Source organism: Trichomycterus rosablanca, chromosome 7 (genome assembly GCF_030014385.1).
Source record: "Trichomycterus rosablanca isolate fTriRos1 chromosome 7, fTriRos1.hap1, whole genome shotgun sequence".
NCBI lineage: Eukaryota > Metazoa > Chordata > Actinopteri > Siluriformes > Trichomycteridae > Trichomycterus > Trichomycterus rosablanca.
In genome coordinates, this window is record NC_085994.1 from 5,432,896 (window position 1) to 5,457,514 (window position 24,619).

Below are 24,619 nucleotides of genomic sequence, written 5' to 3' on the forward strand. Positions count from 1 at the left end.
CTCACCCCACTGCCAAAGGGTTTTAGTGGAAGCGTCAGAGTAATTTTTTCCAAACAAAGATTATTTTGGCCTTTAACTCAGGATGAGCCAAACTCTGCAGGTTTGTTAATGAGCTTCTGACACTGCTGCGTTAAAAACACACATGTTCATTCACGTGTTGAGGTTTACAGGGGCCTTAATCAGTCAGCTGTTTAACATTTCTGAGATGAAAACGTCCATTCAAACCCAATTCCAAAAAAGTTGTGACAGAAGGTAAAAGGTAAGACAGTCCTTTACAGATATTTATTTAAAAACAGCACAAAGAAGAGATCATTACCTTGTTTTACCTTATTTTAAATACATTAATTTCTAATGCCAGTAACACAATTAAAAAAAAGTTAAGGCTCTATGTAAGTTGGGAAGTTTATGCAATGATCAATAAAAACTTGAAGCTTTTCACAGGTAAAGATTTAAATAGGTAATAGGTGATGCTCATGATTTATTATACACCAGGCATAACATTATGACCACTGACAGGTGAAGTGAATAACACTGATTATCTCTTCATCACGGCACCTGTTAGTGGGTGGGATATATTAGGCAGCAAGTGAACATTTTATCCTCGAAGCGATTGGAGCGAGTTTGACAAGGGACAGATTGTGATGGCTAGACGACTGGGTCAGAGCATCTCCAAAACTGCAGCTCTTGTGGGGTGTTCCCAGTCTGCAGTGGTCAGTATCTATCAAAAGTGGTCCAAAGAAGGAACAGTGGTAAACTGGTCAAGGCTCACTGATGCACGTGCGGAGTGAAGGCTGGCCCGTGTGGTCTGATCCAACAGACGAGCTACTGTATCTCAGATTGCTGAAGAAGTTAATGCTGGTTCTGATAGAAAGGTGTCAGAATACACAGTGCATCACAGTTTATAGTGTATGGGGCAGCAAAAGGCAGACCAACACAATTTTAGGAAGGTGGTCATAATGTTATTCCTGATCAGTATATACAAAGTGTTAATAAAAAGCTTTTAGAGATGATGAATTATGACGCATAAAGTGTTTTATCAGAAAAAATAATACTTTTACAACTTAATAGTCGTCCTCAGATCTTAAAGACTGATCAGATGATGTGATGGAACCCAGTAGTAAACATGTCAAACTTGTTGCAAGTGTTGCAGCCATTAAACTGAGAATGAGAAGCCATCAAATACAGTCAAGTTACTGACAGCCAAAACATTAAAAGCCGTTTCTTACATTTTGTAAATAGGTTACATACATATTTAAGACTTAACAAATGAAGTTAACAAGTTTCCCAACTTTTCTGGAAATAGGGTTTGTACATTTTTACTGTTCCAACTATTTTGGAATTGGTTTTGTAGGTAAATATCTAAACCATAAACAGCAGCAGATAAATGTTACTGTTTCTGAAACAACTTAACAGCAAGTGATGAATGTGTCTGGATGAATAAGAGGCCCTGCAATTGATTGGTGCTCCTACCAGGGTGCATTACCTCTTATATTTTTTGAATTGTTTTATACAGTATGAATAATCAACATACCCATATTTTACCTAATTGTGTAACATTAATTTTGAATAGTTTGTGATTCTAAATCCAGGCCTGAATGAACCAATAAATCTCTAACAATTTAGCTGCAGTCAGATTGCAGCACTAATTTTCACACTTAGAAAATCCATCAAATATGTTTTGGGGAAAAGATGCAGTGAGTCGAAGTATGGTGAACAAACTTTAAACTTTGTAAACTGGGTATCTTGCTCCTGAACCTGAATGCGTGTGTGACACATGCACCATATTCCAGCCTATAAAATATGTAAGGACCAATTCAGATCCTGGTCACGCTCAGTTGATAACAATGTAAGGTTTTTTACATATTTAGCACATTATTAGTGTTGATTTAAAACCTTCAAACCCTTTCTCTTGTTTCTTTTTGTTGGTGGCCGTATAATTTGGAGCTCATTTTGAGTAAAGCTATGCAGATGTCACAAAAAAGCTGAAGAAACGGACGGTTTGGAAAAACCCAAAGAGTGTTTTTATATGAACACGTTAGGAATATAAGATAAAATATATATTGTTATATTTGTAAATGTCAGATTTTTAAATGATACTTTTTATAGAGCAATCTAAATGTTCATGTCTACTGTTTGTGAGCAACTGTTCAAACTGAGAGAAATGTTGAGTGTCATGGCAGCATGAAGGGATGGGTCTTCACTTTACTGTCTGCATTTCAGCACTGTTGATTACATGGGGGGTCAATACTGTTAATTGCGTGGTTCGGGGGGGGGGGGGGGTCAACATGAAGGAATACCTGTAACCATATAAAGCAGGCATGTCAAACTCAAAGCCTGTGGGTCACATCCGGCCCGAAGTACGATTATATCCGGCCCCCCACTGATGCACACTGTTGATACTACAAGTCCCAGAAGGCATTGCAACAGCAAGCATGGCAAAACCTGCAAGCCCAGCTGCAACTTTCTCCCACTCTATTGCACATTCACCTGAGGTCAGAAGTCAATTATGCTCATCATGTTTAATTACATCAATTTACAGAAATTATTTACAGTTAACTTGTTTGTGGAGCTGGCATGGCCATAATCAAAGAATATATTTTCCTTTTGCACGTTTAATAAATGTTGACCCCATTTGGTCCTCGACACAGTCCCGGTTTTTAATCTTTGCCCTCTCTGTGATTGAGTTTGACACCTCAAAAAAGACCAAAAGAGGCCACCCAGGTGGCGCAGTGGTAAAATCGTATTGAATCTTAGCTCTGCCATCCAGCTGGGCTGGGCGGCCACGTGAACAACGATTGGCTGTTGTTCAGGGTGAAATGAGCCGAACCAGGGTTCTTCATAACTGGTGCAATTATGACCTCTGCTGGCTAATTGATGGTGCCTGCACAGAGTCGGGGAATAATGCTGATCAGGGTGTGGCTCTCCGTGCACAAGGCTGATCCGCATATGAACTCGCCTCATGCAGGTGAAAAGATGCAGTCAGTACTGATTACGTGTCGGAGGGGGCATGTGTCAGTTGCAACCATCCTCAGTCAGCGGTGGAGGGTTGTATCAGTAGAGGTGAAACATAATGCAACCAGGGTGATTGGGTACGACTAGATTAGGGGAGAAAATTGGGGGAAAATATCGGAGAAAAAGAGAGAGACCAAAAGTAGAAAACACAGTGTTACTTGAATACAATATCCTCCAGGTTAAAGGGAATAACATTTTGTAAATTGCAATAAAACAAGAATGTTCATTCTCTTAACCTTTATTTAACTGCTAACGGGTGATGCTCTTTGAATCTTACCTGTGTTATCAACTAGCCAGGCATCCATACAGGCACAACTGGCTGTGCCTGAGGAAGGGTGGCCAAATGGGTTCCTCTATGCTGCTGCTGTTGCGACCTTTGCTATCTCATTAATCCCATTCTTCCTACAAAACTACATCATGTAGAACAGCGGCCCCCAACCTTTTTTGCACCACGGACCGGTTTCATATAAGATACAATTTCACGGACCGGCGGGGGTGGGAGGATTAGAAATAGAAGAACTATAGAATGGGATATCAGTGTGAATCCTGAGCTTTTTTCACTGCAACGAGACGCTGCTCCCACCTAGTGGTGATTGGGGACAATAACACCTGAAGTGTGTTAGAAATTTAAATGCTCTTGTGGCGATCTCTAATTATTTATTCTTTCTGTGCAGCCCGGTAATAAATGACCCGGTGGTTGGGGATCACTGATGTGAAGTAAAAAAATTCTGACTTTTAATATGTTGTATGTCCATGGTTTGGGATGCAGCCACAGTTTTAGGCTTCCTTCATTGGAAATCAGACAGTAAAGTGCTGACACCTCCACTGTTAATGTTTCAGTCTTTTTGGTTGATTCTTGTTTCTTTTAACTGTTCTGTAAATGTTATTTATGTTAAACTGTCTTCTGGTATTTAAATGTTTTAAGTCTTTTCAGTCTTGTGTCCTGAATTGAGTGTGCACAATTTGTCTGTGTGAACATCTTTAGAATTAAAAATTCTGATGTGCAATTTTAAAATACAGGGGATGGACAAAATAATCTTTTCCTATCTTACACACAGCCTCGCTGGCCTGGACTGAAATATTGTTGCAATCTTTCGGTCAGCCTGGCTGGCACAGGGGTGGATTCCCTACATATTTATCCATAGACCATTTTTGCTGGGCCATATCAATCAAAAACGCAATGATGTCTACGAAGGTGTGTTTTCCCTGGAGCTACAGTATTTATAAACTGCCTTTCAATAATTTATTGGGATTTCTGTGGACGGATGTAAAATTTTTACTGGATCTATAGAGGTTAAGGGGAAACAAAACACACACACACACACACACACAAACCTTATTGTGATGTGAATGTGATTTTGAATAAACTGTCCTCATCAATACACACTTAATCAACATTAGGACCACCTGTCTAATATTCTATCAAAACAGCTCTGACCCGCTCAGACATGGACTCATGTGGAAACATCTGGTTTCCTTTGGTATCTGACAGTGGTAGCCTAGTGGGTAGAGCTTTAGGCTATCAACTGAAAGGTTGAGAGTTTGAATCCCAGCTCTGCCATGCAGCCACTGTTGGGCCCCTGAGCAAGGCCCTTAACCCTCTCGGTTCCAGGGGCGCCATACGATGGTTGACCCTGCGCTCTGACGCCAGCTTCCAAAACAAGCTGTGATATGTGAAAAAAGAATTTCGTTGTATTGTATGTCTGTATATGTATACACCGATCTGCCATGACATTAAAACCACCTTCTTGTTTCTACACTTACTGTCCATTTTATCAGCTCCACTTATCATATAGAAGCACTTTGTAGTTCTACAATTACTGACTGTAGTCCATCTGTTTCTCTACATGCTTTTTTAGCCCCCTTTCATACTGTTCTTCAATGGTCAGGACCCCCACAGAGCAGGTATTATTTATGTGGTGGATCATCCTCAGCACTGCAGTGACACTGACATGGTGGTGGTGTGCTAGTGTGTGTTGTGCGGGTATAAGTGGATCACTCACTGTCCACTCTATTAGACACTCCTATCTAGTTGGTCCACCTTGTAGATGTAAAGTCAGAGACGATCGCTCATCTATGGCTGCTGTTTGAGTCGGTCATCTTTTAGACCTTCATCAGTGGTCACAGGACGCTGCCCACGGGGCGCTGTTGGCTGGATATTTTTGGTTGGTGGACAATTGTCAATCCAGCAGTGACAGTAAGGTATTTAAAAACTCCAGCAGCACTGCTGTGTCTGATCCACTCATAGCAGCACAACACACACTAACACACCACCACCATGTCAGTGTCACTGCAGTACTGAGAATGATCCACCACCTAAATAGTACCTGCTCTGTGGGGGTCCTGGGAGAGTCCTGACCATTGAAGAACAGCATAAAAGGGGGCTAACAAAGCATGCAGATGCAGAGAAACAGATGGACTACAGTTAGTAATTGTAGAACTACAAAGTGCTTCTATATGGTAAGTGGAGCTGATAAAATGGACAGTGAGTGTAGGAACAAGGAGGTGGTTTTAATGTTATGGCTGATCGGTATATGATGGGACAGTGGTAGGCTAGTCGGTATAGCTTTAGGCTATCAACTGAAAGGTTGAGAGTTTGAATCTCAGCTCTGCCATGCAGCCACTGTTGGGCCCTTGACCCTCTCTGCTCTAGACCCTGCACTCTGACCCCAGCTTCCAAAACCAGCTGGGATATGCGAAAAAAGAATTTTGTTGTACTGTACGTCTGTATACGTATATATGACAAATAAAGGCATTATATGTACTATATCAGGACATAAACAGCAAGTAAAGGAGGACATGCAGGTAGTTGGTGTGACAGATTAGGACAGGGTAAGATGGGGATAAGTGATCTGTTTTGGTGACCCCCAACGGGAGAAAAAAGAAACACATGATTATCAACCTAAAATATGGAAATATTAAAGTGAAGTGATGGCTGCCAGTTTTATTATAAATCCCCACTGTATGAAACAGGTGGCAATAAACATGGGCTGAAGGCATCATGCTTGAACATCAAGTAATATTGCCATCAAATTGTCAGCGCCCTTTTATTGCTGAGATTAATGCTGATTATTTGCAATCAACCTAATAAAACTCATCTGTGATTCTTTTGTAATTCTAATTTTATACATTTTTATTTTGTCCATCCTCTGCATTTTTTACCATAAATGTTTTAGATGATTAAAAAACACAAGTACTTCCCTTTTAGCCAAGTGTGTGTGTGTGTGTGTGTGTGTGTGTGTGTGTGTTCATATTTATTATCACTTTCTATGTAAGCTGGCACTTGGTTAAGTATCACGAATAGGCAAATTTATTAAATTATAAAGTTTATGGAAGGTTTTAAGTTTTTCTATTTTTACATTTAGAGACAGTTGAAGAAAATGATGTGTGGAATGGATGACAGAGAAAACGGTAAACATTTACACTGATTTTGTGAACACCAATTATTATGTGATATACCTATAATAGGTATGTCTGAAATTTGAGCATATACACTATATGGTCAAATGTATATGGTATATGCAGCAATAACAGCGTCCACTCTTCTGGGAAGTCTTTCCAAAAGATTTTAAGGTGTAATTGTGCAGGGGGAAGGAGGGGTTGTTCCAATCTGCCAAGCCAGGCACTGATGTTAACAAGAAGGCCTGGTTCACAGGTTCCAATTTATTTATCTTCCAATTAATCCTAAGGGTGTTTAGTGGGGTTGAGGTCAAGTCTCTGTGTGAAGCTGCTTAATGTAAACGTATTACATTGGGACAGTGGTAGCTTAGTGGTTAAGGTACTGGACTAGTAATTAGAAGGTTGCAGGTTCAAGCCTCACTACTGCCAGGTTGCCACTGTTGGGCCCTTGACCAAGGTCCTTAATCCTCAGTTGCTCAGACTATATACAGAATTGTAAGTCGCTTTGGATAAAAGTGTCAGATAAATGCTGAAAATGTAAATGTTATTAAACCACGTCTTTATAGACTTTGGTTTGTGCCAACATATGAGCTGGAAACATGTATTTTTATAAGTACATTTATTTTTATAAATAACTCTACTGCGAAATGGTGTCCACATACGTTTGGCCATATGGTATATCATGCCTTCATAAATTGTAAGAGAAAATATATAATACCTAGAAACTTAAGGTTTTAGACACAGCAAGCTCATTAAAACGTCCACGACAGTGGTTAGTAGTTCTGTCAAGAATGAACAAAGCAACAAACTACTTTTTATTTTCTATTTATTTATGCATTTTCTCCCATTTGAGTGTAATCCATTTGTCTTCTGCTGCTGGGGGATCCCTGATTGCATTCGAGGTGGGTATATTGCTGCTCACGCCTCCTCCAACCCGCGCACAGCCCTTGGCGGACCCCTTCTTTTCGCCCATGCATTCAGCACAGACGCCTCTATCCGCCAATCAGGGTCCTTACACAGCGTTTGAAGACCCCACCCACATAGTCCAGTCATCTTGCCCTAGCAGACAAAGTGGCCAGTTAGTGTCTGCTGCAGGCACTGCCAATTATTCCCGCTAGATGGTTTCGTACCGAAGAGTTCAGAATCTCCCGCTGTGCCACCTGCAACGAACAACGAACTACTTAAACACAATGGCAGACTAAATCTAAAGAAAAAAACTCACAAGTGGACCTGACGAACAAGATACTTTCAGCTCGAACAAGCTACTTTCAGTTAAATGCAGTTTTAGCAACAGTGCAAGCCCCACCACTTCCATCCAGGTAGCCACTGTGGGGCCCTTGAGCAAGACCCTTAACCCTCAATTGCTTAGACAACATACCGTCACGGTACTGTAAGTCACTTTGGATAAAATTGTCTGCTAAATGCCAAAAATGTCAAATGTGATCGACTAGAATCAGTCCGAGCTGCTGTGTGTGTGTGTGTGTGTGTGACAATGTAGATTTCATATAAATATATTATGTAACTAGGTCACTTTACTACACATGTACACTGTACATCAAAATAAATATTTTAAAAGATTTTATATTATTAAAAGTTCTTATTTTCCACGCAGCACATTTCCAGACACACTTCCATGGTATAAAAAGCATCTAATGAATGTTTGCACTCATCATGTGGAAACACACTGTGATGTAATAAAATAACCCAAGACAAAATGCAAACGCTCCAGAAATGTATTATTATTCATCAAATTTACTACTTTTAACCTAAATAATACACCAATTAGGCATAACATTATGACCACCTCCTAATATTGTATTGGTCCTCCTTTTGCTGCCCCACACACAACAAACTGTGATGCACTGTGTATTCTGACACCTTTCTATCAGAACCAACATGAACTTCTTCAGCAATCTGAGCTACAGTATTTACAGGGCCAGCCTTCGCTCCCCACGTGCATCAGTGAGCCTTGGCCGCCCATGACCCTGTTGCCGGTTTACCACTGTTCCTTCCTTGGAACACTTTTGATAGATACTGACCACTGCAGACCGGGAACACCCCACAAGAGCTGCAGTTTTGGAGATGCACTGTCGTCTAGACATCACAAAACTCGCTCAAATCCTCACGCTTGTTCATTTTTCCTGATTCTAACATCAACTTTGAGGATAAAATGTTCACTTGCTGTCTGATATATCCCCACCACTAACAGGTGCCGTGATGAAGAGATAATCAGTGTTATTGACTTCACCTGTGGTCATAATATTATGCCTTGTCGGTGTATTAGGGTCAGTACAGGAAAACATTTAATCAACATGGCAAATAAAGAAGACAAAACAATTGTGTTAAATGTTAATCTGCTTAAAATATTTATTCATTTTAATGAGGGGGAAATCCAGGATACATCTCTTTACTCCAGTGTACAGTAGAACCACAGCTGAAAAGTGTTTCAACCATAGCACGAACACATGCACATTCGCATGAGTGTGTGCAAGTATCTATCGCATATATACTAACCATACACTTATATTTATATATACACATATACATAACGAATAAAACACAGCTGGATATGTTGCCATGATTACATTGCTTGGTTAAGGGAGGAGTACTACATGGTCAGGGGGAATAAAACGTAGCGTCCGAAATCAAACTGCCCTAAAACACAGTATTGATTCTGGGCAATGGAAATTTTTTTTATTTTACTGTATTTAGTTGTACTTAAGAACAGAGAATTCTGGCACTAATTCACGAGGCTGTCTGGGCCTGTAAGCTGTGACAGGCTTGTATAGTTTATCAAGTTTCACATTAACACTAGAGATCAGAATCTGTCTGCAAAATACAAGAACCACCAACCCAAATGAGCTTCTGTAATGTGCAGCAGTAAATAAACACTAACACTTTTACTGCACCTTGTTTAACTTTTCATTTTACCTCTTATTTTGTACAACACTTGGCACTATGGAGCAGAACAAGCCTTAAGAAGTCTCCTTCAGACAACAATCAAGCTCAAAACAGTTTTGTAATTCTTATATGCTTGTGATTTTATGCTTAAGCTCAACCTGAACATGGATTTATTTTATTTTAAAAGCAGGTATCCTTGTTTGTAACAGTAAACACAGGTATATCTTCCCTCAATACAACTCCAGGAACGGAAAAGCCAGAACACAGCCGACTGTCGTGGATACTCATTAAGAGCAATAAGGTTTCACAACAGTTCAAGACCAATCTACACTCTAATCCAATTTGGCAGTCTCAAGTATATATTAGCATGGCGATGGTTAAGAGTCTGTGGCACGACTGTAAAAAATAGCATCTACTTACAAACCAGTTTAACATAATGGGAATTGGGTTTTTTTCTACTGCTTTCCTTCAAATGCAGAAAGAAACGCAGTATGTACAGGGTGTTTGTAGCCTAGCAGGTAAGGTACTGGACAAGTAATCAAAAGGTCGCTGGTTCAACCCCCACCACTGCCCGGTTGTCACTGTTGGGCCCTTGAGCAAGGTCCTTAACACGCAATTGCTCAGACAATATACTGTCACAATACTGTAACTCTTTGGATAAAAGTGTCTGCTAAATGCCGAAAATATAAATGTATTTCTTTTTATCTGAAATTACCTGGTAAAGTTTGGCAAAAATGACCCCACCCCCCAAAAAACAAAACAAAACAAAACAAAAAAAGTGAGCCAATACCAATTTAGTTATTTTTTGCTGCTGGCACCGGTTTGTATTATGAACTGCTTGTGTTGCGAAATCAGTCACTTTTGCATTTAAGAAAAATCCATTACTGCACAAATAAATGAGCACTCCTGAGAAAGAGACATGAAGAGAAATAAGCTACAGGAACAAAAAAAGTTTACTAAAGACTAACTCTTAATACATATAAAATCTGCACATGGTGGTGAGCATGTCAGCTTGGAGGTCCTTCGAGAAAGAAGGCGGATATTTTATTAAATACCACATCCTTTGAATTCCACATAAAACTTAATTCTAGTAAAAGCTGTACATTTTCTTTAAAAAAAAGTCTTCATGATTTCTGAGTCCAAAAGGGACTTCTTGTTTTGTTTTCTCCATTTCATCATTATTTTATCTTTATTAATCTTTCTCCACTCTTAATTTAGGTGATCATGGTCCTTGTTTTGATAGGGATTCTGCAGTGAAGGTTGCCGTTGATTTTAAAATCCACTAGCAACATTTTTTCTTTCGTTTGCTGTTTTTATTGAGCTTGACCACATCATTCTGTTGCTGCTGTTGCTGCTTGGCCACGGATTCCTTCTTTGCCCGCAGCACCAGCTCCGTAATGCAGTTAAACATCTGTAAAAGACGTAAAAAGGATCGGATCATGACAACTATTTACTACGCTGCTTCAATAAAATATTCTGATACTAATCTGGTACAATAATTTTGATACTTTATTGATTACATGGTTCGGTAATAAAAAATAACTCATCACTAGAACATTTAGTTTTATACAATTACGTGGACATTAGGGCCCTCTTAAATTCACGGGAAAATGTGCTTAATTTCACAGACTGGTTTTACAAAAGTCACAGATTTCATGAATTTGTAAAGTAAAGTGCCACATTTTACAGCAGTCATTAAATTACACTGGAAGCTACAGTACACAGCACAGCTACCGTAATGGTTGAAAACCATTTTGACTAAGCAAGTGCTAACTGAATTGCTGTAGGATTGCTAGGACGCCTCATAGTGCAAATCAACCACCTAAACGTGAGGCACTGTAGCTTAAATTTTGAATTTCACAGCAAACTGCATATTACACGGGAAAAGGCTCATTTCACAGTGCGTGACGTCTTTTTCACAGCTGTGAATTAGGTAGGGCTTTACCTATTGCAAAAACGTGTATACGTTTACATTGAAAGTCAACTTTTAACCTTGTGACGACAGTTTAGAAAAGGACTTTGTCAGTTTCAGCACAATGGTGCTTCTGTGCTCAAAGTGCAGCCCATAACGACATGATTTGAAAGTTTTGGTGAGAAGAAAACCCGACTTGCTGCACCTCAACACCACAACACATGGATCATTAATTGCAGGTTTGGTTTATTACCTGACAGGGTCTGATCACACACATGCTTCTGACTAGATGAGTACAAAAACTCAGACACATGCCACAATTTTTTACTAGAGTTGTCATAGCCTCAGAAGCTCACATGAGGAGCACGTATATTTTTGGACATATACTGTAAAAAGTCATTATTATAAAATATGCAGGTCATTCAAATCTTGTTTAAAAGGCGAGATTTTGGATAACCCAACAGTCATCAGAAAATCTTTAAATGTGTCTTTAAGGTTTACAATTTGGCCAAATTAATGTATTTATTAGGATTTTAATGTCGTTTTTTACACACTTTGGTTCCTTTTGGTAATTACTGGTTACACAGTTGAAGTCAAACACAATCCTGCACAATTTTGTATCTCCAGTTCGCCTCGCTTGCACGTCTTTGTAAACTGGAAACCGGAGCTCCCGGAGGAAACCCACACAGACACGGGGAGAACATGCAAACTTCACAAAGAAAGGACCCGGACGGCTCCACTGGGAATCAAACCCAGGACCATCTTGCTATGAGGCGACAGTGCTACCCACCAAGCCGCCTAATCTGGCCAAATACATTTTACAAGCGCCCGAACCCTTTACTGGTGAACCCAGTGGGTGCATTTGCGTATTATATTGTGATATGCACCTGTAATTTATAATGCAATAAAACTTGCTCAGATTAGTGCAGAATAACTCACCTCCTCCACGTTTATGTTTTCTTTAGCGCTCGTCTCAAACAGACGGATGCCCATCTGCTCTGCAAACTTCTGTGCATCGTTTGTCTCCACTACTTTAGAGTTTGGATCATCGTTTTTATTACCCACTAAAGAGCGGAAAGACAAAGGCGGAGGTCAAGTCAAAGTACAAGCCGTTTTCTTTAAACCATAAAACAATTGAAACGTTTCAACCAGAATTCGTTGGCTTTCACATACCTAATATTCGACATACATCATCACAGTTCTGATTGATTTCATGCAACCATCGTTTAACGTTGACAAAAGATTCAGCGCTGGTGACGTCATATACTACAATGACACCATGGGTCCCTCTGTAATACCTGTTGCACACAGATTGGGAAAAAGGGGTCAGTGTCGGAGTACAAACGGGGGAAAATATTAAAAAAATTATTCCCATAATGTTCACAAGGAGGCACACCCAATAAATCAGTGATTTTACTAAGAAGCTAAATCAGCTTTCCACCAGTCAAGAGACATCAACCCAGGCTTTTTCACACACACAGACCTCTTAAATTGTCTCAACGATGAAAATTTCTTGTCAGTATTTTGACCCACATCGACACACACACACACACACACCCACCCACACACACACCCCTCGGCCACAGAACTGGTTGGGATTAGGGCTGAAACGATTCCTCGAGAAACTCGAGTAAATCGATTACTAAAAATCAATTATTCAAATTTTTTGCATCGAGGAATCTTTTAATCCACACAACTATATAGTTTTAGGTTGCCTTTATACATTTTAAAAGTAATTTGATTTATTTTTGATGTATTTGTTTTTGCATTTCAAAAATGTTCTCTTTAAACTGTCCTGTATGCAAGGAATAAAAATGTACAGTTTGTTTTAAGAGACGCGTCTTATTTAATCTTATATGTATTTATTGTTGCTCTTTATTAAAGCAAAAGTATTTCTTATTCGATTAATCGCTGGAATAATCGATAGAATACTCGATTACAAAAATAATCGATAGTTGCAGCTCTAGTTGGGATTTTTCCAAACTCAGTTACCCGAGTCGTGTTTTTAGTTGCTGTTGGCACTTCAGCATCTTGGACATTTTGACTAATTGCTAACTGAACTGCTGTAGGATTGCTAGGACTGCCTCATAGTGCAAATTAACCAAAACACTTGAGGTACTTAAACGCTACGGGAATGAAAAACTTTAATCGCAAAACACAAACCTTACATTTTGAATCTCACAGCTAATTGCATATCACATGGAAAACGTCTCATTTCACAATTCATGACGCAATTCGTACGGCCGTGAATTAGGTAGGGCCTTAATTATAACAAAAGCAAGAGTCTCAGTGCTTGTGTAGTCACTCACGTGGAGGTGATGGTTCGAAAGCGTTCCTGCCCTGCTGTGTCCCAGATCTGTAACTTCACCTTCTCACCATTGATCTCCACTGTCCTGATCTTAAAGTCAACACCTATAGTGGTAATATAACTACCTGCACAGGAAAACACACGTTTGCTTCATCGTCCTGCTGTCATTGTTAATAATCAAGTTTAGGCTTAATAAATAAGCTCGTGCATGCTGCTGGAACACGTTACCTGAAAACGTATTGTCTGCAAAGCGCAGAAGCAGACTGCTTTTCCCCACACCTAGAGCAGAAAAGTCATTATAATCAGCTGATCAGTGTTTATAAGATCAGAGTAAATACTTGCACCAATGAAATATTCGTATCAGTTCAGGACACATTTTACTGCTTATTAATGAAGGGATTATTAACATTAATAAGGATGATTCATTTCACATGATTCATGATGTATTGAGTCAGAGAGAGACTTGGTAGACCATGTAAATGCCACACTAAGTGTTTTAAATCAAAGGTTTACAATGTCAAACAAAAAGCCTAGTTTAATAAGCAATTTTGGATCTGGGCTTTCAGATGTTTTTAGGGTGCGTTTCTTGAGGCAAATGGTGTAAGGTGCCAACGATTTTACGAAGTACAATATGTAGTTCAATTCCAAACCCATGTGGCTAAATTATTTGCAATTCTACATTGGAAAAGAAAACACTTTTTATACTTTTAGACTTTTTCCAGAAATGTGGTTCGAATCATTTCGCTCATTCTTAACATTTATCGTAAGCAAGAAAGTTTCTGTGCATTTGTATCATTTAAATCATAAAATGACTGAACTATTATGCACTAAAATTGCAAACAGAAGCTGCCTTGTGTCAGTGTGAAGTCTTAACAGCTAACAACTCTAAACATGTTGAGAACCTTCTCTTTTACAAACATGATGTGGACATTTCGCATCATGTTCTAGTATAACAGTAAAACTCTGCTTATACTATAATAACTACACTAAAGCTGTCAGGAAAGTCAGAAAAAAATACCGGCTACAAATCCATTTTTGTTCAGCATGTTAGGTTAGTGCTTGTAACGAACTGTTCACTAGCAGCTATCTTTGTTTAAAATGCTGAGCTGGATCTGCTCAGTGTGTTCATGTTTATGCTGATGTTTAACATTACAGCCCTCTTCACTACCTGAAGCTGCTTTAGACTACGTTAAAAAAAATTAGTGGTTTGTTATAGATTTTGATGGGACGCTATAAGCTTGTTAATTAACAGGTTAATAATTCACTAATGACAATCAGTTATTGGTAAAAGGAAAAATTTATGTATATAGCAAAATTAGAACCTATAAAATTTACTTGAAGACCTTTATTATGGTACTTGTATAAAACTGGGTCACATCAGGCCCCAATATAATAAGCAACACTAGGCATTCAGCAGCTCTGACACACTGGAGTCTGTATCAGTAGCGGACTGCGTGTCTGCATACTATTGTACACACATTCTGTGGATGGGCAAGTGCCAAAAATAATAATAAAGAACCAGTACTTATGACTAGAGTCATAATATCTTCATAATGCACATAATGCACATAAATAAGGGCATTGTTAGTGCATTTTCATGAATATATATCAGCACACAGTGAGCTTTAGTCAGATTTTAAAGTGATCTGCTACACAAGCAAAACTGCAAAGGCCTGCGACCACAAAAACCAGAATCTTAGTTGCTAGGGTTAACTGCTAAACAGAAAGAAACATTAACACCAGCGCTCTGCGTTTTCTTAACACTAAACCTCAGGTAGGATATTTAAACATCATGTAAAAAAATAAGTTCATATTATACCAAGCTGCTCTTTCACTATAAATGTATTAAGAATTTGCAACGCCTGTGAAACGCCTTGTTTTATAAACTACAATGATAACGTTTATGAATTCCATTATTATTCTAACCTACAGTGCAGTTAAACAGACTGATGTATATTTAAAACTGATTAATTACAATATTTAGCAGTTTGTAGCAAAAGTAAATTGAAATATCATGATTACAATATGGCTGTGATTAAATTTATCTTTATTCATTTATTTTTTTATATTTTCATTATGCATTTTCTTCTTTTTCTACCTTTTTAGTGCGTCCAATTACCCGATTGCGTCATGCTTCCTCTACACCAATGCCGATCCCTGCTCTGATTGAGGAGAACAAAACTAAACCACGCCCCCTCCGACACGTGGGCAACAGCTGTATACATCTTATCACCTACACTTTGACGAGTGCAGTGCAGCTCAGCGCTGTGTACGAAGAGACACACCCTGAGCGCTCTCTTTTCTCATCTCTGTGCAGGTGCCATCTATTAGCCAGCAGAGGTCATAATTGCACCAGTCATGAGAGAGCCCCCATCCGGCTTAATCCCGCCCATATCTGAACAACAGGCCAATCGTTGTTCATATGGCCGCTCAGCCTTGGCCAGTAGGCAGAGCTGAGATTCGATACGATACGATACGATGTATTCGAGATCCAGCTCTGGTTCCAGCGTGTGTTTTTACTGCTGCGCCACCTGAGCGGCCGATTAAATTTATCTTGATCTTTTTGTCAGTTTATGCTTTTGTTAATTAAAAAATGTGATTGTGCATTTGTGGCTTGCCATGCACTTGCTGCAAAACAAAACCAGATGTCGCGGTCAGTTTGACATCTATGGGTCATTTTACAGTCCACTGGGATAAAACCTGTGTATCCTTGCACATAATTTACTTTCACATCCGGGTGGCACGGCGGTTCAGTGGGTAGCACTGTCACCTCAGAGCAAGAAGGTCCTGGGTTCGATCCCCAGGTGGGGAGGTCCGGGTCCTTTCTGTGTGGAGTTTGCATGTTCTCCCCGTGTCTGTGTGGGTTTCCTCCGGGTGCTCCGGTTTCCTCCCACAGTCCAAAGACGTGCAGTCAGGTGAATTGAAGGTACAAAATTGTCCATGACTGTGTTTGTGTAATGAGTAATTACCTGTCCTGTCATGAATGTAACCAGAGTGTGTAAAACATGATGTTAAAATCCTGATAAATAAATAAATAAATAAACATTCACATCCAAACATCAACACAATCATCATGAACACAGTCAGGCGGGAGAAGCTTCTCAGATCTACCAGCATGTAATACATCTCAGATAGTAGCAACAAAATCAGTTTGTTTTAACAAAAAAATACAAAACAACCATTCATGTCTCTATAATTAACACTTCGGGAGTCTTAATTTATAAATATTTAAAGATTATGGATCAATGCGGATCTGATCTGATTTGCTGTGGTTGACACGGAATATAACAATATAGTAATTATGTCTAGACTATCTTGATTTGCATACAAAACTAGTTGTTTTATGGATTATAAAATAAATACTTAAAGCTAAATTAATTGCACAAACGTAGACTTAGTAGAGGAAGCTTTAACCGAGACATCCGGCCTGACTGTCAAGTATTAAACTACAAGCTTCTATGAATAGACAATGAACTATTTAAGCAAAATAAGAATTACCAAAGGCTGCATAGATTAACACACATACAATTTATCTTTTAATAAACTCAATTCGCGCTAAACAATCGTGATTAATCGTGCAACATGTTAAAACGGAATGGCAGTCGGGCCTACTTCCCGTGGCGCGCCGCGGACTTGCTTACCGCTGTCGCCGATGATGAGCAGCTTAAAGAGGTAATCGTAGTCTCTAGCCATGCCGCTAATGTCGGCTAACCCGCCGCGCCTGCACAACTGCTCTGCTCCTCCTCTCCCGGCTCATCAGCCGAGCTCGCAGTACTTCGGTTGGCAGATGTCCCGCCGTTAAAGAAATCAAATTATCCTTTTGTTTTCTGCGGAAGCGAGTGTAATTTTTGCCCCGCTCGGTGCTTCACACAGGGCGGAAACGGAGTTTCGTTCGGGAAGCTAAGATAATGCTATCGGTACCAAACCCTTACACTGTTACACAGGCGAAACCCCGGGCTGGTCTGCTGTGCGCATGCGCTGACTGGGTAACGACGCTTCGACGAACAATGCGCAGGCGCCAAACAAAGGCGATCACACCCTGTTCACTATTAAGTGCACTATTAAGGGAAACTTGCCAGATTCTGACCGCTCATTAATGCACATTCGCGTCTACCTTGTAGTCGTATCTACGGCTGTGTTCAAAATAGCATTATACATACTACTCAGAAGGTCCTGGGTTCGATCCCCAGGTGGGGCAGTCCGGGTCCTTTCTGTGTGGAGTTTGCATGTTCTCCCCGTGTCTGCGTGGGTTTCCTCTGGGTGCTCTGGTTTCCTCCCAGTCCAAAGACATGCAAGTGAGGTGAATTGGAGACTGTGTTTGATATAACTTTGTGAACTGATGAATCTTGTGTAATGAGTAAATTACCGTTCCAGTCATGAATGTAACCAAAGTGTGAAACATGACGTTAAAATCCTAATAAACAAACAAACATACTACTCATGAATTGATAGGGCCCCAAATCAATACGCAGTATGCGACCAAAATCCATTAAGATACCCGGATGACGTACTACTCCGATTAAAATGACCAGTACATTTACACGCTTTTATCCAAAGCACTGTCGCCTTACAGCAAGAAGGTCCTGGGTTCGATCCCCAGGTGGGACGGTCCGGGTCCTTTCTGTGCGTAGTTTGCATGTTCTCCCCGTGTCTGTGTGGGTTTCCTCCCACAGTCCAAAAACATGCAGCCAGGCTAATTGGAGACAAGCCCGGATCAATAGGGAGGGTTGTGTCAGGAAGGGCATCCGGGGTAAAAACTGTGACAAATCAGTATTGCGGATCACGACACCGCCGGTGACCCCTAACGGGAGAAGCCAAGGAAATAGAGATCCAAAGCGACTTACAGTTGTGACAGTACACAATCCAAGAATTTAAGGGTTAAAGGTTTTGCTCAAGGGCCCAACAGTGGCTACCTGACAGTGGTGGGGCTTGAACCAGCAACCTTCTGATTACTAGTCCAATACCTTAACCACTAAGCTACAACTGCCCAAGACCAGAGTTGTCTTTGTGGGGTGCATGGTGGCTTGGTGGGTAGCACTGTTGCCTCACAGCAAGAAGGTCCTGGGTTCGATCCCCAGGCGGGGTGGTCCGGGTCCTTTCTGTGCAGAGTTTGCATGTTCTCCCCGTGTCTGCGTGGGTTTCCTCCCACAGTCCAAAAACATGCAGTCTGACACTGAATTGCCCTATAGGTGAATGGGTGTGTGTATGCCCAGCGATGGACTGGTGCCCTGTCCAGGGAGTTACTGTGTGCCTTGTGTTCATTGAAAAGCTGAGATAGGCTCCAGAAACCCCCCACCCTACCCCCGCGACCCTAATTGAATAAGAGGTTAAGAAAGTGAGTAATTATCCATCTTTGACAGCATTGTGTAAAGATTTTTATTTTACTTCTTTGCATTAAACACACCCACTTCCCTCTGAATTCAGTAAAAACCTTTAAAAATATTCAGAACTCCTGAAATCCTATGAATTTGCAATGTTTTGTAGAACACTTTGTAGTTCTACAATTACTGACTGTAGTCCATCTGTTTCTCTACATACTGTTTTCACCCTGTTCTTCAATGTTCAGGACCCCCACAGAGCAGGTATTATTTGGGTGGTGGATCATTCTCAACACTGCAGTGACACTGACATGGTGGTGATGTGTTAGTGTGTGTTGTGCTGGTATGAGTGGATCAGACACAGCAGCGCTACCTAGTTGGTCCACCTTGTAGATGATAAGTCAGAGACGATCGCTCATCTATTGCTGCTGTTTGAGTCGGTCATCTTTGAGATATTCATCAGTAGTCACAGGACGCTGCCCACGGGGCGGTTGGCTGAATGTTTTTGGTTGGTGGACTATTCTCAGTCCAGCAGTGACGGTGAGGTGTTTAAAAACTCCATTAGCGTTGCTGTGTCTGATCCACTCACACCAATGTGTCAGTAATTGTAGAACTACAAAGTCCTTCTATATGGTGTAGAAACAAGGAGGTGGTTTTAATGTTATGGCTGATCGGTGTATATGTTTTCAGTCTTATATTATTGAAGAATTTGACGATTATTTCTTGGATGAGGATTTCTTTTCATGTATTGGATGTGTGTAGTCTTTCTCAGCTGTACTTTGACAATCATTCAGAATATGTTTTATGGTGATGGGTGTCTGACATTTTACGCAAAGTCTGGGATCTCCTCCTTGTATTAAGGGTTGGTGAGTCAATCTGGAATGGCCTGTTCTACATCTAGTGTAGATAACTTGGTCTGTACATTTTCCATAACGTATTTTTGGTTTATTCATGACGTTGGGGTGAATCTCGTGTATTTTTTGTCTGTTTGTGTTTTCCATTCAAATTGCCATTTATTTATTTTTAATGTAGTTGTTTATAGGGGGTGTGATTTCCGTTGGTGGAAGTTTGAGGTTAATGATTTTCTGTACCGTCCTTCCTCTTGCCAACTGGTCAGCATTTCCATTCCCTGATATTCCGCAATGCCCTGGTAACCAGCATAATCTGATATCAAACGTCTGTGAGTTCAAACAAGGTTGAAGTTTGACAACATCATATTCAAGCAATTTATTAAAGCAAGTTTTCCTTTATTTTTTTCCATACAGACAATACCAAAGAATACAGAGCTGATTTTTTTTTAAATCAGTGTCTTATCTTTTAGGTTGTTCCATTCTCAACCAATACGCTCACTGAGGAAAGGAGATCACAATACCGAGGAAACGATCAAATGAAATTAAACAAATGGAATCAGTATCAGATATCAGGAAAATAATTGGAAAATTAAAAAAAAAAAAAAAAAGGGTTTTCTGGGCATAGCAGTGATTTTCTGGGCTGTTTCCTCGATTTATAAATAATTCAGCCATTCCAGGCTAGAACAGGGGGAACATTTGAAGGTGTCTTTGCTTCTTAATGTTGATTGAGCGGATCACGTGAGAATGGTGTCATCAATTTCTTCGTTGGAGTCAGACTGGCCTGAGATCTTCTTCAGTGAACGTCGGAAACACTCAGACAGCAGCTCGTTACTGGCTGAGTCCAGAATGGCACTGACACTCTAAAAAAGAATAAACAGAAATGCTTATGTAACACATCAAGCTGATGTCTAATTCCATGATTCATAAAACTGGTAAGCAAATTCTGCTGTGAGAGAGCGGTCACCTTGCAGCAAATCGTAAAGAAGGATTCACCAAGCCAGTGTGAAGGATTTAACATTTCTACTGATCGATTCACAGACATTTTTGCAAAGGATGTGATGACCAAGATTATAAACCAAAGTCATACACAAACAAGATACAAATAGTCTAAAATGAAAAACAAATAGTCTAAAACACAAGTGCACATGATTTTATGAATTGTGTTGCTATCACATGACACATGAAGTTTTATGTATCAATAAAGATTTATGGTGGTTAAACAATGTTTACAACGCTCGGCACCCTGTATATTATTATCACTTTAAGAAGGCTACATTTCAAATGAGTTAAGATTCTGTATGTAATTTTGAAATATATATATATATATATATACACACCGATCAGCCATAACATTAAAACCACCTCCTTGTTTCTACACTCACTGTCTATTTTATCAGCTCCACTTACCATATAGAAGCACTTTGTAGTTCTACAATTACTGACTGTAGTCCATCTGTTTCTCTGCATGCTTTGTTAACCCCCTTTCACCCTGTTCTTCAATGGTCAGGACCACCACAGAGCAGGTATTATTTGGGTGGTGGATCATTCTCAGCACTGCAGTGACACTGACATGGTGGTAGCAATATTTCAAGCAAACTGTACTTACTGGTAGTGGGTTTGTCTCAACCATCTTTAAATATTATTTTAATGTAATCTTTGCAACATTTACTACATTTATAAATGTTTACTGCAGTGTAGTGTATACTGTAAAACAGAATAGATGAAATCAGCTCTAATATATGTTAAGTAGGTTTGCATACTATTGGGGATGTCTCGATCCGATCTCACAGATCGGGATCGGGGCCGATCAAGGCATTTTTAACTGATCGGAAATCGGCTTTACTAATGCCGATCATAACCCGATCTTTTGTTTTACGTCAGCATGTCCGCTGTGTGGAAATACTTTAAATTGGAAAGTGAAACGAGTCCTACAGCGGTGTAATGTCTGCACCGCGAGCGTTTCACAAGGCGGTGGGAGCAGAGCTGCGTTCATTACTGTAGAATTTTACTGTTTATATGGTGTGTGAGTCGAGGAACACTCCGGTTTACAAAATAATAACTTTTAATCCGAGTATGAAAACTTCAGGACCATAACATACAGCTTTTACGAGTTTACGTGTTACAAGATTGAACGACATCTCAGTATCAAGCTCTCTGATTGGCTTAGTTATGTAACCGAGCGTCGTAGTGATACACTCGCTTAATAAAGAAATAAATACACGGTATATTCACTAATTGTCGGGAGCAAAACACTTTATTAACTTCTTCTGTTCCGAATAGCGGACAGCCAGAGCCGATCACGCTATCCCATGCGCTATGGAAGCCCCAAAGGGTCAAAACACACTCACTTTGCGTAGACCCGTCCATCAAACCATTGTCACAATACAAGCACTTTAAGAACTGGCTTTCCTTCATAACAAAAGAGTGACTTTCCATTTTATTTTGGTATTCAGGTTTTACTGTAATGCTGTTAAGTAACTTATTTGTTTTTTTATATTCAAGTTAAGCTGCTACACCACTTGTGAGTGGAGATTTTTGTTCATTTTTAGTGTATCACTGCATTAAACAGAATTATGTTCTTTGAATATAAAGTTCAAAGTGAAACTGTAATTATCTCACTTCATTTTTACTACAATGCTGCACTAGGTTTGTTTACTTTTATTTTGTAAAAGAACATTAAGCAATAGCTTGGATGCAGGCGATTTTTTCCCTACAGCACTGCAGAGCTATTCAGTTGTTAAATATATACATTGGATTAATTTGAATAACTGTTATGTACTTGAAGTGTGCACTGTGTAAACAGTATTATCTAGTTCTTATCTAGACAATATCTAGAAAATACAAGTATCGGTTTGAGAATCGGTACGGATCGGGATAAAAATTAAAGATCGGGAACAAAAAAAACGTGATCGGGACATCCCTACATACTATAATTATAGGTAATCATTTACATTTTCATTTACATTTTCAGCATTTAGCAGACACTTTTATCCAAAGCGACTTACACAATGAGTGGAACACGATGAGCAATTGAGGGTTAAGGGCCTTGCTCAGGGACCCAACAGTGGCAACTTGGTGGTGGCGAGGCTTGAACCGGCAACCTCCTGTTTACTAGTCCAGTACCTTAACCACTGAGCTATCACTGGCCCCACTTTTTTTATTTACTCTGAATAAAGAAAAAGTCTAAAGACAATTTATTGCACAATAAGGTACAGATTTATACATGAAATATGTAATATTTGGAGATTGTAAATACTGGTGTAGTGAATCCAGACTGACTGTGGGAACGAGACTAAGAGAAGAAGATGTCTGCTGCTAAGATGCAGCGTTGTGTTTCCATGACCTAATTTCTTGTCTGATGTACAACACTGACAGACGAAGAGCTGGTTGTAAGTCTGTGCTGTTGTTAAATGAGGAGTGCCTGATGAGGCCAGTTAGAGATTTCTTGTTCTTTAAGATTACATAACAGTACATCAGCAGCAATACTTCCCTGCATTCATATGATACACAGCAAAACTGCTTTTGTGCTTGAAGTGAAGCGGTGCTGCTTACCTTACCGCTGCGCTTCCTTGAGTGTCATTATAAGCATCATGTATTAGCTAGTACTCGTACTATATATATATATATTTAGAAACAATATAAAGAAACATGCAATATATCTGTGCAATACCTCAGGTTTATAGTTAATATTTATTTTTTCACTTGACTTGACTGCTGTGCATATTTTTATTTTATACATTCAATATATGTTATTCAGACATTGCACTCATTAGCTTAGTTTAATCTGTCAAACAAGTACTAGCTAATACATGATGCTTATTATGACACTCAAGGAAGCGCACTCAACGACAGCACAGACTTATAACCAGCTCTTCGTCTGTCAGTGTTGTACATCATACAATAATTTAGGTCATGAAAACGCAGCGCTGCGCCTCAGCGTCAAGCATCTTATCTTACATCTCCTTCTCTTAGTCTCGTTCCCACAGTCAGTCTGGATTCACTACACTAGCATTTACAATCTCCTAATATTACATATTTCATGTATAAATCTGTACCTTATTGTGCAATAAATTCTCTTTAGACTTTTTCTTTATTCAGAGTAAATAAAAAATGATTACCTATAATTATAGTATGCAAACCTAATTACCATATTAGAGCTGATTTCATCTATTCTGTTTTACAGTATACACTACACTGCAGTAAACATTTATAAATGTAGTAAATGTTGCAAAGATTACATTAAAATAATATTTAAAGATGGTTAAGACAAACCCACTACCAGTAAGTACAGTTTGCTTGAAATATTGCTAACAGGCGGCTCCTTGCTTATCTATCAGTTCACTTAATGACCTAGTCATAGGAATGGAACGGTAGTTAAGTGAAGTGTGTCTATATGATAATTAGGTTAGTGGTTTTCAAACTTTTTTTCAAGCGACCCACATTGTTCTCGCAACCCAGGCAACACAACCAATACAGCTGTACAATCTGGTCCCACTGTGATTTGTAACATAAAGCCTCCACAAGGGGGCGTTCATGTACATTTATTTGATGCATTTTCTCCTTTTTTTTCTCCCCCTTTAGCGCGTCCAATTGCCCAATTCGCATCAGGCATCCTCTCTACCTCTGCCGATCCCTGCCCTGACCGAGGAGATCGAAGCTAACCCACATCCCCTCCGTCACGCGAGCAGCAAGCCGTATGCATCTTGCCACCCACACACTGACGAGTGTGGCGCCACCTTGCGTTGCGTGCGGAGAGACACACCCTAAGAGCACTCCTTCCTCATCTCCGTGTAGGCGCCTCTAATCAGCCAGCAGAGGTCGTAACTGCACTATTCTGACAGAGAGAGACCCACTTCCGACCTTAGTCCCGTCCATCTAAACAACAGGCCAATCGTTGTTCATATAGCCGCCCAGCCTC

The 24,619-nt window shown here is 39.8% G+C and overlaps 2 protein-coding genes across 2 annotated transcripts in view; both read right to left on the reverse strand.

Annotated features, from left to right (window-relative positions):
* Positions 1–8,748: 8,748 nt before the first annotated feature.
* Positions 8,749–17,481, reverse strand: rab35b (RAB35, member RAS oncogene family b). The gene is made up of 6 exons (XM_062998889.1): positions 17,174–17,481; positions 13,761–13,811; positions 13,534–13,657; positions 12,398–12,522; positions 12,164–12,288; positions 8,749–10,723 (listed from the first exon to the last, which is right to left on the reverse strand). Exons 1-6 carry the CDS (start codon positions 17,223–17,225, stop codon positions 10,595–10,597), a joined length of 606 nt encoding a protein of 201 aa, XP_062854959.1. The 5' UTR covers positions 17,226–17,481; the 3' UTR covers positions 8,749–10,594.
* A 2,588-nt stretch (positions 17,482–20,069) lies between these two features.
* Positions 20,070–24,619, reverse strand: part of gcn1 (GCN1 activator of EIF2AK4) — a 62,541-nt gene continuing 57,991 nt past the window's right edge. Inside the window, exon 58 of the mRNA XM_062998890.1 lies at positions 20,070–20,561. Coding sequence (XP_062854960.1) covers positions 20,436–20,561 — 126 coding nt within the window. The 3' untranslated portion in view covers positions 20,070–20,435. The remainder of the gene's footprint in view (positions 20,562–24,619) is intronic.

Excerpts from the sequence above, each read along its gene's own strand:
- rab35b (XM_062998889.1), bottom strand. The coding sequence starts at position 17,225 with ATGGCTAGAGACTACGATTACCTCTTTAAGCTGCTCATCATCGGCGAC. Across the intron at positions 13,658-13,760 it reads TGCAGACAATACGTTTTCAG|GTAGTTATATTACCACTATA; the intron begins GTAACGTGTTCC and ends TTTCCTGTGCAG. Across the intron at positions 10,724-12,163 it reads AAAACATAAACGTGGAGGAG|ATGTTTAACTGCATTACGGA; the intron begins GTGAGTTATTCT and ends CGTCTTTTACAG.